This window comes from Bos grunniens, chromosome 5 (assembly GCF_055505025.1).
Source record: "Bos grunniens cultivar Pamir isolate PY7600 chromosome 5, Bosgru_T2T1.0, whole genome shotgun sequence".
NCBI lineage: Eukaryota > Metazoa > Chordata > Mammalia > Artiodactyla > Bovidae > Bos > Bos grunniens.
The window spans coordinates 28,899,031-28,912,527 of NC_141169.1; the positions used below are offsets into that span (position 1 = coordinate 28,899,031).

The 13,497-nt window shown below is 40.6% G+C and overlaps 1 protein-coding gene across 1 annotated transcript in view; it reads right to left on the reverse strand.

The window, feature by feature from the left end:
* Nucleotides 1-1,684: 1,684 nt before the first annotated feature.
* The window catches only part of LOC147371578 (uncharacterized), a 75,473-nt gene continuing 63,660 nt past the window's right edge, over nt 1,685-13,497 (reverse strand). The window contains exon 3 of the mRNA XM_086403688.1: nt 1,685-2,418. Coding sequence (XP_086259814.1) covers nt 2,388-2,418 — 31 coding nt within the window. The 3' untranslated portion in view covers nt 1,685-2,387. The remainder of the gene's footprint in view (nt 2,419-13,497) is intronic.

Below are 13,497 nucleotides of genomic sequence, written 5' to 3' on the forward strand. Positions count from 1 at the left end.
CCACCTGAAAGGCCAGGGTCCAAAGGGCCTTACCTATCAGTTTATTGCCATAAGGCTTCTCTGGTGGCTCAGAGGGTAAAGCGTCTGCCTGCAATGCGGGAGACCCAGGTTCAATCCCTGGGTCGGCAAGATCCCCTGGAGAAGGAAATGGCAACCCACTCCAGTACTCTTGCCTGGAAAATCCCGGTCAGGGGAGTCTGGGAGTCTACAGTCCATGGGGTTGCAAAGAGTTGGACTTTCACTTTATTGCCATAGGAGTATTTTCTGAAAAAGTTCTACTAAGACTATGGATGCAAGAGCAGGAAAGAGGAGGGAAATATATCTTAAAATATTTCAAAATTTTACAATCAACAAAATATTCTTCTGAAAACAGCCTAAGATTCCATGTTTCCTTATTCACTAACCCAGATATTTAAACCTTGTCTCCTTCCTCACCCACCTACCCCTATTCAGCAAAGGCCAGATTAAAACTTTAGATTTTAAAAGAGGGAGAAGTAAACAAGGAAATCAAAGACACTTTATGAAAACTTAGCCCCAGAATTTGACACTTGACCAAGTCCTTAGAGGTCTTATTCAACCTCTCAGTTTCTACCACGTCTATGAGACATTTAGGCAGAGTGGTGAAGTGACTTGCTAAAGGACATGAACTAGTTTTGAGAAGATTTTTTCTTTATTTACTACTTCCCCCCACCATGAACTATTTGTGGCAGCTTAAAAAACAAACATACTAAAAAGATAACTATAAATAATAAACATGGTGAATTATGATAGAACAAGGATTTCTTCTAATCTAGTACTTTTTTATATCATATGATGTTTTGTTCCTTAAACTTTCTAAATTTCCCAGTAGAAGTTATAGGCTACCAATTCTGCTTTGTTCCCAGTAGATAGCTGTTCTGAGCTGCAAGAGAAGTGAGCAGGTGAAGGGTCATTTTGTGTAGACAATTACTCAACTGTTTTTGCCACTTGGAACTAAGATGCCTCCACAACTACAGCTTAATCAAGAGATCTGTTCACCTCGAGTCTTACTTCTGGCCAGTTGTTAAGACAAAGAAACAGAAATTTCTTCCCAAACTGAGACTGAAAGGCAATTTTAGTTAAGGTCAGTTTAGAAGGCAGTTTGGTTAATAAAGGCAGTTAAGCTTTATATTTGTAAATATATAATTACACAAAGTCCTTTTCCCCTTCATCTGGAAACACCTATGGATTTAATTCTTCCAATGACACCTGTCAAATGAGGGATCTCTAACATGCTATCTGATGTCAGCCTTTAGCATTTATGGCTAACTACTTGGCTTTTGGATTAACTGGGGGCTTTGCCTCTTCCCTTGTTGCTTAGTTTCAAAAGATAATCATGAGAAAGAAACCGCCCCCTCCAAAAAAAAGAAACCCAAAGTTTGGTCAAATATGTTAGGGAAATTTGTAACTCTTGGCCAAATGAAGATCAGTATTTCTTTCACTCACATTCCCTGTTAGCAGGAATAACAGAACTGATTCTCATGTTAAGAATCAGTGCTGGTGGAACTCAGACAACGTGTAACAAGGCCAAAGACCTGGCCTTCTCACTGGCCCAGTTTGGTTTACTCTATTCTATTCCTGTCCCCGGTGGTTATGATCTAATGTCACAAAGGAGGCGAGGTTAGAGTACAAATTCATCTCTATTACATTAACAATAGGCTCTGTCGATACTGCAATATCATTTTTATATTTAAAGATAGGATTCTGAATGTGTGTGTGAGCAAGATTCTACAGGGCTGTACCATCTCTCAGTATGCCAATTTTTCTTGCACTATATCAAACAGTCCCCATTTCATTTATGTAACCCCCCCTTTTTTTTTAAAATAAATCTTTTTCTGATTTGACATGGAGCCAAAAACAGAAGTCTTATTAACAGATTGAGAAGTGCCAAGACCCACAAATGACTCTTGGTAGCAATTAAAACAAAAAAGAACCCTCATAAACTGGAACTGAAACAAAAGTTTAACTACTTATCCAAACTCTGGCAAAGAGACACAACTCTTTCTCCCCATCTCCCCTAAGTCTGTTAGGAAAAGGGGATCTGAAGCTGCTGCTCCTTCTCCAACTCACTTTCTGCGTCAAATAGTATGGGTCAAAGTCCTCCAGGGGAACCGCGACCAAGCCTTGTGGGATGTCCCCATAGATGAAAGGCAAACTCTTCCCTGCCTCCAGGTCACTGTTTGGCTTGGGCTTGCTGTCCTCATCGTCCTCCCGATGACTGCCATCGGCCTTGGGCGGCTTCTTGAGCTTGCTCTCGGCGATGCGCCTCTCGATGTTTGCCAGTGACTCAGGGGTGAAAGGCTTGAAACTATCAGGGCCTGGTGGTGCGAGCAGCCGCGCTGCCATCTTCTCATCCTGCAGCAGCTTCGTTAGTTATGCTGCGTCCAGGACAGGTCAGCTCTGGAAGAAACAGCAACACAGACCTCATTAATCAATCACTACTCTAAAAGGAGGCCAGACCAAACCACCTCACGCTCAACCTCTATTCACAGTCTTCGCAACATGTAGTTTCTTCCATGACACGGTTATTTTTCTCTTCAGAAAATCTGTGGCATGAACGGACAAGGCAATGTTCATAACCACCCCCTCAGGGGAATGAGCAGCCAAGGAGATCAAAACATGGGGGTCTTCTGGATTGCTAGTTTTTATCACTGACTTAGATACTACTCCCCTGGTGGCTCAGAAAAGCGTCTGTCTACAATCGGGAGACCTGGGTTCGATCCCTGGGTCAGAAAGTTCCCTGGAGAAGGAAAAGGCAACCCACTCCAGTACTCTTGCCTAGAAAATCCCATGGACGGAGGAGCCTGGGGTCCATGGGGTCGCAAAGAGTCTGAGCAACTTCACTTTCACTTTCGACACAACTCACCATCAGGGACCAACTCCAAAGATACATTCCATACCCTCTATGTTTAAGTGAAGAAAGTCAGGCAAATACAAATACTATATGCTATCACTGTACGTGGGATCTAAAAATGACAACAGACGAGAGAATATAACAAAAAAGAAGCAGACTCACAGATACAGACAAGAAATCACTGGTTCGTTGTTTAGTTGCTAATTCGTGTCCAGCTCTTTTGCGACCTCATGGAATGTAGCCTGCCAGGCACCTCTGTCCATGGGATTTCCCAGGCAAGAATATTGGAGTGGGTTGTCATTTCCTTCTCCAGGGAACCTTCCCGACCCATGGATTGAACCCATGCCTCCTGTATCGGCAAGTGGATTCTTCACCACTGAGCCACCAGGGAAGCCCAAACTAGTGGTTACCAGTGAGGAAAGGGGAGGAAAGGGGGGTAATATAGGGATGGAGAGGTACAAACTATTAGGTATAAAGTAAGCTACAAGGATATAAAGGACAACACAGGGAATGTAGCCAATATTTTATAATAACTATAAATGGAATATAACCTTTAAAAATTGTGAATCACAAAATTATATACCTGTAACTTATATAATATTGTACAGCAACTATACTTTAATAAAAAACATAAAAGATTTTCTTATAGACAACATTTTAAAAAAAGGTATATTCCATACTCTCAAGGAACGTCTATTCTAAGTAAATGAGGATATTTAACATGACCCAGAGGTGCACATCTATGCTCAAGTCGTCTTCTTCCAAGGACCGCACAAGGGCAAACTGTCACTCTTTTCACATTTCAGCTTCTGAAAACACTAAACCCTTCAAAACTTTGGAGGCACAACAAATAGCATAAAAGCACTTCCATGGGCTTCGGCTCTTTTGTTTCAAGTTCTTTTTCAATTCACAAAGTTTTGTAAAAATCGGTCTGGGATAAAAGTCCAGACCAAGCTGATGACCAAGCTCATGCCAGAGAAAATCACAAAGCAATTTTCTTCAAGGAGAGGGCACACATTGCTCCACGTACCTCCCACTCAGCAACAGGAAAGCAAGTGGAGGCGGAATCTTAGACACTTTCCTCTGAGGCAATATAGCCTTGCAGGGTGAATGACAGCAGAAAGGCCCCTGAGCTGGGCTCATGCCAGAAGGGCAGGAAGTGACAACTGAATCACAGTTCAAATTCCCTTCTCAACAGAGAACCTGAAGGAGTGCCATACTAGAGCCAACGATTTCTGAGCAAGGTATCTGAAAAACCCATTTTCATGTATGTTTATACAGAGCCCTAGGTTACTGAAATACACATCTGGGAACAAGGGGCTCCCTAATGTCAAAGCCACAGTGTTATAAAGGCCACAGCAGGTGGGTCTCCCTGTGAAAGCTCTAGTAGTGCGGTGTTGCTGCTTCTCCCCTTCATTGTGTGAGCTCTACAGACTATCCAGGAAATTGTCTTAAAAGGCCAAAGACTGTTCCTTTCCTCCCACTTAGCCCTTAGGGTCCTCTTCAAGGCAAGTATCCATAAAACTTGAGGCTCCTCAAGAGAACAGTAGTAGAGTTATCTCTAAATAATTTGGCAGTGAAATACCCAAGGGCTCTTTCCATATTACAAATACACCTGCAGAGAGCCCCAATTCTCCAATGGTGGCAAGGTGGTGGTGGCATTTTCCAAAGGCAGTGCATGGTATCCACGCGGGCTGATCGCTCACTGGGCTACAGACTGGCACCAGGGAGGCCAGAACCACAAGTTCGCTCCCACTGCACGCACACAAGACGCCGTCCCACAGATGGCGGGATCAAAGAAATCATTTCACATATGAGGCATGGGATTTTAGAGCTGCGAGGGATTTTATATATCCAGACCATTTCAAGAATTAGAAAACTTGCAGTCAAAAGAGATGAAACTTGCCCAAAGTCACAGGCCAAGGGAAAAAAAAATCACAAAGAACTCTGACTCCTCCTGCTCATACTTCTTTTATTATGACAAGTATCAGTTGCCCATCTTCTGATCCTACTCCGACTCCCACTACTCCTCAACAGGAAAAATCTGGTTCGAGCAAATCACAAGCTAATGCCAATGGTTCTACTGATCTAAGACTTTACTCATACTGTTTTCCCCAAACCTAAAATTCCTTTCCTTTTATCAGTCTCTGAATTGCCTCCAATAAAACCTTACTCCTCCAGAGAACCTTCCCATCAGCTCTAGCCTTTACTAATTTTTTTCCATGCGTGAACTCCTACAGCTTTGTCATGATCACAGTTAACATTCATCACATGTTTGCTATGTTCAGGTATTGTTCCAAGCACCTTGCTTGTATTAAGTCATTTAATCTCCAGAAAAAAATCAAAAGCAGATATTATTATCGTCCCCATTTAACAGATGAGGAAAAAGAGGCAGAGACTAATTAACATAGCTTGTCCAAAGCTACACAGATGAAAAACAACAAAGTCAGGATTCAAGACATCCTATTCACGTTTGTTTTGGCTCTCTGTTATTAATTACTTGCACTGTGTAAATCCTGAGGGCTTGAGGGGTATCTTAAACTTCTTTTGTATCCTTTTCAGAGAGAATAAGATTATGCCTGGAACCCATAATTGGTCCAATACCTGGGACTCCTTGGCTTCCGTAGCCGCACTCATTCTCAACCCTGGGTCACCCTCAGTTTCTCTTAGAGGGCAAGGAATACTGCAAAAGGAAGTCACTGCAGATGCTGACAAATTCCTGTGACCTGAGTCCACACACCTGGGCTCTTCACAGGCAATGCCATCCTACAAGAAGTCCTCTGCCTTTGCCTTTGTTTACCCCTGCCTTCTCCAAGACCAGGTTCCCTCAATGATCCCTGCTCTCCATCACATTCTCAATCTTTACTTTTCCTCTCCTACTTCTGTACGTTCTCCCTTTATATCGTCACACCCCCCACCCCCCGCCCCACCAACCACCTTCATTTGGCTTACATGATCCTGGTTCTCTTCTGATACCCTGGTTCTATCCATAATTGCAGTCTCTTCTTCCTCTACCACATTTTGCTTCTCTAAGGGCTGGTTGGCTTTCTACAATCTCTCTGCATCTCTCCTTCTTTTAGGGATCTCATCTACTCAAAATAATCTCTTTTCAGATTTCTGAGTGAAATCTGCTTTTCAGATTTCTGTCACCAGCCCTGACGGCTCTTCTGGGCCCCACAACTGCCTGTCACCACTTCACAATTAAAGCATTTGAAACCACTCATCCTTTTAGTTCCAAAACAGATTCCTGCACCTGGCTTTCTTAATTCTGTTTCTGGACCATCGTTTCTCCAGCCATCTCGTGTGGAGCCTCAGTCCTCTTTGCCCCATCATCCTTATTGTCCTTGACCAATCAGTCATCAGCCTCACTAAGTCTTCCTCCTTCAGAGTTTCCATTTTCAACCTAATTCAGGTCCTACTGCAATACCTTCCCACCTGTGGACCGGTTCTCAGTCCACTAGGCACATCTCCAAAGACCTGTTTCCCTAAAACTCAGCTTCCGTTATGTCATTGCCCTCCCTTGAATCTAGTGGAGTTACAGAACGGAATCCAAACTCCTGCCATTTCACTGCCATTCCAGGTTTCTACAAACTTACACTTCTCAAATATTCACCTACAACGTTATACCTCTCAAACATCCTTTTATACTGCTTCCCTACTCTGGTGACTCATTTTTGTTTTAATTTTCTAGCTTTTTTTTTTAAGGCAGGACAATAAAGTGTACAAATCTTAAGTGCACAGATTGGGTATTTTGTAACATGTATATTATGTATTAATATGTAAACACCACATAATAATATAATACCTGTGTAACTACCACTCAGATCAAGATACAGAAGATTTATTCCCAGCTCCCTAAATGGCTCTCTTGTGCTCCCCTATCAATAACCACTGTGACCATCCCTGCCCAGCAGAAGCTATTCTGACATCTATCATCATAGATTAGTTTGACTTCAGTAGAATATAATATACTCTTCAAACTCAGGTTTCTTTCATTCAACACTGTTTCTGTGAAATTTACCTTTATTGTGGTGTAGCAGTGTTCATTCTTTTTATTGCTCTATAGTATTCCACCTAAGAATACAGCACAATTTATTCATCTATTCTACTCTGGTAGACATTTAGGTTGCTTACAGTTTTAGTCTATCATAAGTAAAAACTGCTCAGAACCTTTCTGGGCATGCCTCTTGGTGACCACATGTGCTCCTCTCTTTCCAGCATATAGGCTGGAGTGGAATACTGGGCTGAGAAGAGGGCATGTGTTTATTTAGCTTTAGTGACACTTCAATCAGCAAGATAAGAGGGTTCCAGCTACTTCAACCAGCAAGATAAGAGGGTTCCAGTTGCTCCACATCCTCACCAACACTAAGAAATGACAGTCCCCTTAATTTTATCCAGTTCTAGTGAACATATATATAATGATACCTGACAGTTTAAAAACAAAACTTAACGAGGTGAAATTAACTGTTTTAAAGGGAACAACTCAGTGGCAATTACTTCATGCACAATATAGCGCAACCACCACCTCTGCGTGCGTGCTAAGCCACTTTGGTCATGTCCGACTCTTTGTGACCTTACGGACTGTAGCCCACCAGGCTTCTCTGTCCATGGGATTCTCCAGGCAAGAGTACTGGAGTGGGTTGCCATGCCCTTCTCCAAGGGATCTTCCTGACCCAGGGATCAAACCTACGTCTCTTATGTCTCCTGCATTAGCAGGCGGGTTCTCTTTTTTCCAATTATTTTAATTGAAGGATAATTACTTTACAACATTGTTATGGTTTTTGCCATACATCGACATGAACCAGCTACAGGTGCACATATGTCCCCCCATCCTGAACCCTCCACCCACCTCCCTCCCCACCCCATCCCTCTGGGTTGTCCCAAAGCACCAGCTTTGAGTGCCCTGCTTCATGCACTGAATTTGCACTGGTCATCTATTTACATAGAGTAATACACGTTTCAATGCTATTCTCTCAAATCATCCCACCCTCGCTTTCTCCCACGTGGTCCAAAAGTCTGTTCTTTACATCTGTGTCTCTCTCTTTTTTTAAAAAATTTTTATTGAAGGATAACTGCTTTACAGAATTTTGTTGTTTTCTGTCAAACCTCAACATGAATCAGCCATAGGTATACACATATCCCCTCCCTTTTGAACCTCCTTCCCATCTCCCTCCCCATCCACCCCTCTAGGTTGATACAGAGCCCCTGTTTGAGTTTCCTGAGTCATACAGCAAATTCCCATTGCTGATCTACTTTACACATGGTAATGTAAGTTCCCATGTTACTCTTTCCATACATCTCACCCTCTCCTCCCCTCTCCCCATGTCCATGAGTCTATTCTGTATGTCTATTGCTGCCTTGTAAATAAATTCTTCAGTACCATTTTTATAGATTCCATACATGTGCATTAGAACACAGTATTTATCTTTCTCGTTCTGACTCACTTCACTCTGTATAATAGGTTCTAGGTTCATCCACCTCATTAGAACTGACTCAAATGTGTTCCTTTTTATGGCTGAGTAACATTCCATTGTATACATGTACCACAACTTCCTTATCCATTCATCTGTCGATGGACCTCTAGGTTGCTTCCATGTTCTAGCTGTTGTAAATACTGCTGCAGTGAACAATGGGATACATGTGTCTTTTTCAATTTTGGTTTCCTCAGGGTATATGCCTAGGAGTGGGATTGCTGGGTCATATGGTGGTTTTATTCCTAGTTTTATAAGGAATCTCCATACCATCTTCCATAGTGGCTGTATCCATTTACATTCCCACCAACAGCGCAAGAGCGTTCCCTTCTCTCCACACCCTCTCCAGCATTTACTGTTTGTAGACTTTTTGATGATGGACATTCTGATCAGTGTGAGGTGATATCTCATTGTGGTTTTGATTTGCATTTCTCTAATAATGAGCGATGTTGTGCATCTTTTCATTGTTTGTTAGCTATATGTATGTCTTCTTTGGAGAAATGTCTGTTTAGGTCTTTCCCCCACTTTTTGATTAGGTTGTTTGTTTTTCTGGCATTGAGTTGTATGAGCTGCTTGTATATTTTGGAAATTAATCCTTTGTCAGTTGTTTCATTTGCTATTATTTTCTCCCATTCTGAGGGTTGTCTTACCTTGCTTATAATTTCCTTTGCTGTGCAAAAGCTTTTAAGCTTAATCAGATCCCACTTATTTACTTTTGTTTTTATTTCTGTTACTCTAGGAGATGGGTCACAAAGGATCTTGCTTTGATTTATGTCATCAAGTGTTCTGCCTATGTTTTCCTCTAAGAGTTTTATAGTTTCTGGTCTTACATTTAGGGCTTTAATTCATTTTGAGTTTATCTTTGTGTATGGTGTGAGGAAGTGTTCTAACTTCATGCTTTCACACATAGCTGTCATGTTTTCCCAGCACCATTTATTCAAGAGGCTGTCTTTGCCCCACTGTATATTCTTGCCTCCTTTGTCAAAAGTAAGGTACCCCTAGGTACATGGGTTTATTTCTGGGCTTTCTATCTTGTTCCATTGGTCTATATTTCTGTTTTTGTGCCAGTACCATACTGTCCTATGACTGTAGCTTTGTAGTATAATCTGAAGTCAGGAAGGTTGATTCCTCCAGCTCCATTCTTCTTTCTCAAGACATCTGTGTCTCTTTTGCTGCCTTGTATATAGGGTCATCATTACCATCCTTCTAAATGCCATATATATGCATTAATATACAGTGTTGGTGTTTCTCTGACTTACTTCACTCTGTACAATAGGCTCCAGTTTCATCCACCTCATTAGAACAGACTCAAATGCGTTCCTTTTAATAGCTGTGTAATATTCCATTGTGTATATGTGTCACCACTTCCTTATCTATTGGTCTGCTGATGGACATTTAGGTTGCTTCCATGTCCTAGCTATTGCAAACAGGCTGCCAACAAACATTGGGGTACATGTGTCTCTTTTAATTCTGGGTTTCCTCGGTGTGTATGCCCAGCAGTAGGATTGCTGGGTTGTATGGCAGTTCTATTTTCAGTTTTTTTAGGAATCTCCACACTGTTCTCCATAGTGGCTGTACCAGTTTGCATTCCCACCAACAGTGTAAGAGGGTTCCCTTTTCTCCACACTCTCTCCAGCATTTATTGTTTGTAGACTTTTTGATGGTGGCCATTCAGACTAGCGTTAATACCTCATTCTGGTTCTGATTTGCATTTCTCTAATAATGAGTGATGTTGAGCATCTTTTCGTTTATTAGCCATCTGCATGTCTTCTTTGGAGAAATGTCTGTTTAGTTCTTTTGCCCACTTTTTGATTGGGTTGTTCGTTTTTCTAGTATTGAGCTATATGAAGTGCTTATATATTTTGAAGATTAATTCTTTGTCAGTTGTTTCATTTGTTATTATTTTCTCCCATTCTGAAGGCTGCCTGTTCACCTTGCTTATAGTTTCCTTCATTGTGCAAAAGCTTTTAAGTTTAATTAGGTCCTATTTATTTATTTTTGTTTTAATTTTCATTACTCTGGGACATGGGTCATAGAGGATCTTGCTATGACTTATGTCAGAGAGTGTTCTCCCTATGTTTTCCTCTAAGAGTTTTATAGTCTCTGGTCTTACATTTAGATCTTTAATCCATTTTGAATTTATTTTTGTGTATGGTGTTAGAAAGTGTTCTAGTTTCATTCTTTCATACGTGGTTGACCAGTTTTCCCAGCACCACTGGCAGGTGGGTTCTTTACCACTAGCACCACCTGGGACCCCCCAAGTACCACCTCTATGTAGTTCTAAAACATTTCCATCACTTCAAAGTAAAACCCTTTATCCGTTAATCAATTTTCCTCCATCCCTCTTCCCTATACCCACCCAACCCCACCCTCCTCAGCTTCTGGCAACCATGGTGTTTGGTCTCTATAATCTACTGATTGATCTATTCTGGAAATTCATATAAATGGAATCATACAATATGTAACCTTTCGTGTCTGGCTTCTTTCATTCACACTTAGCATGTATCAGTACTTCACTCCTTTCTATGGATGAATAATGTTTCATTACATGTATGTATCATTATTTATTTATTCATCCATCCACTGAGGAACAACCGGGCGGGGTTCTTTCCACTTCTTGATTATTGTGAATAGTACATGCACATGTACTTATTTTAGGCCCTGTTTTTAGTTCTTTTAAGTATATACTTAGGAGTAGAAGTGCAGGGTCATATGGTAACTCTGTATTTTACTTTTTGAGGAAATACCAAACCGTTTTTCCACAGAGGTGAAACCATTCTGCTTCTAACCCAGCAAGGTTCCAATTTCTTTACATCTTAGCCAACACATATTTTCCTTTTCTTTTTTTTTAACAGCCATCTTAGTGGATATGAAGTGGTAGCTCATTGTGGTTTTGATTTGCATTTTCCTAATGACTAATGATGTTGAGCAGTTTTTCATGTGTTTGTTAGCTCACTGGAGTTTTAACTTGCTTTTCTATGATGATACTGAACACCTTTTCACATGTTTATTAACCATTTAGATATCCTCCTTTGTGGAATAACAGTTTAAGTCTTTGCCCATTTTCTTCTACTGAGTCATCTTCATTTTTCTATTTATTTCATTTTTCTATTTATTTGTGGGAGTTCTCTGTACATCCTGCATACAGGTCTCTTGTCAGATATATTTCAAATATTTTTCTTGTTTTTACTTTCTTAATGGTGTCTTTTGATAAAAAGTAGTTCTTAATTTTACTGAAATTCAATCTATCAATTTTCCCTTTCATGTGTGTGTGTTTTTGATGCTATTGTTGTTATAAGAAATCTTTTTTTTAATCCCAAGGTCATGCAGCAACAAGCTTAAAACTTCTTCTAGAAGCTTTATTGTTTTACGTTCTTATTCAGACTTCATATAATTTGGAATTGATTTTTGTATATTGTGTGAGATAAAGGTCAAGGTTCATTTTTTTTTTCCTACATGGATCTCCAATTGACTCAGCATCACTTAATTGCCTGATTACTGTTGTTTTCATTGACTCCTAAACACACTTTCATTTTCTTATTTTAAATCTCCTGAAATCTTTCTTTCCTTCTCATCTAAATTCTGTTCATCTATAAAACCAGCTTAAATTCCTCCTCCTTCTGAGGAATAAAAATAAAAATGAACTTTTTAGATTTAGAAGGAAATTGGAGACCATTTAGCCCAACTTTCCTTAACTTCACAGATAAAAAAAATTATGCAACTGCTAATCAATTGGTGACAGGTGCAGAGCTAGGGCACAGGTCTGGCCTCCAGTATAAGGCTCTTTTCACTATGCCACACTGTATGTGAGGCAATGCACCTCACTCATCATAAAAATAAGTGCAATTTTTAGCCCCGAGAGCTCTGAAAGAGACTGAACCAGACTCAAAGTTGGTAGAGATCGATGATTAGGGCTCCCTTCTGTTGGTCATCCAGGAGAATGAAGACCTTAAAACATCAGTTGTAGCCTGAACACACACAAATAAAGATGACTCTGAAGAAAAGGGGATAGAAAAGGGAAAAAAAACTGGCACTGGAGTTAGGCTATGACATAGATGAAGGAAGAGAAGTCACCGAGGAGGAGTTGCTAAGGGAAAAACTACAGGCATGGGTACACAACAAGGATCAAATAGCAAGTAGTATGAAAACTTGTCTCAGGGCTTCCTGGTGGTGTAGCAGTCAAGAATCTGCCTGCCAACCCAGGGGACGTGGGTTCGATCCCTGGTCAGGGAAGATCCCACATGCAGCGGGGCAACTAAGCCCATTTGCCGCAACTGCTGAAGCCCACGTGCCTAGAGCCTGTGCTCCCCACCAAGAGAAGCCAACGCAGTGAGAAGCCTGCCCACCCCCTCACCCTGCAGCAACTAGAGAGAGCCCAGGTGGAGCAACGAAGACAGAACAGCCAAAAAAAAAAAATCTTAAAAAACTTTCTCAGACTTAAAAAAGAACAAATTGGAGGGCTTGTACTTTATGGTATCAAAAATTATTACGAAGTTACAGAACCAAAGCAGTGTGGTGCTGGCATAAAGATAGACAGATAAACCAGTGTAATACATTGGAGAGCCTAGAAGCATATCCTCACACATATGGTCAAACGATGTTCCAAAAGAGTGTCAAGACCATTCAATGGGGGAAAGGACAGTCAACAAATGGTGCTGGGAAAATCCAATACCCAATGCAAAAGAATAAAGTTGGACTCTCACCTTATTATACCATATACAAAAATTAACTCAAAATGGATCAAATATCAAAATGTAAGAGCTAAAAATATAAAACTCTTTAGAAGAAAACACAGGGGGAAAGCTTCATAAAGTTGAATTTGTCAATGATTTCTTGCATATGACACCAAAAGCAGAGCAACAAAAGAAAAAATGAATTTATTGTGTATCATCAAAATTAAAAACCCTTCTGCATCAAAGGACACAATTAAGAGTGAAAAGGCAACACAAGGAATGAGAGAAAATATCTGCAAATCATGTATTTCATAAGGGATTAATACTCAGGATATGTAAAGAGTTCCTATAACTCAAAAACAATGAAAAACCAAACTAATTAAAAAATGGGGACAGATGACTCGAATAAACATTTCTCCAAAAAAGATATACAAATGGACAAAACCACATGCAAAGATGCTCAACATCACTAACCATTAGG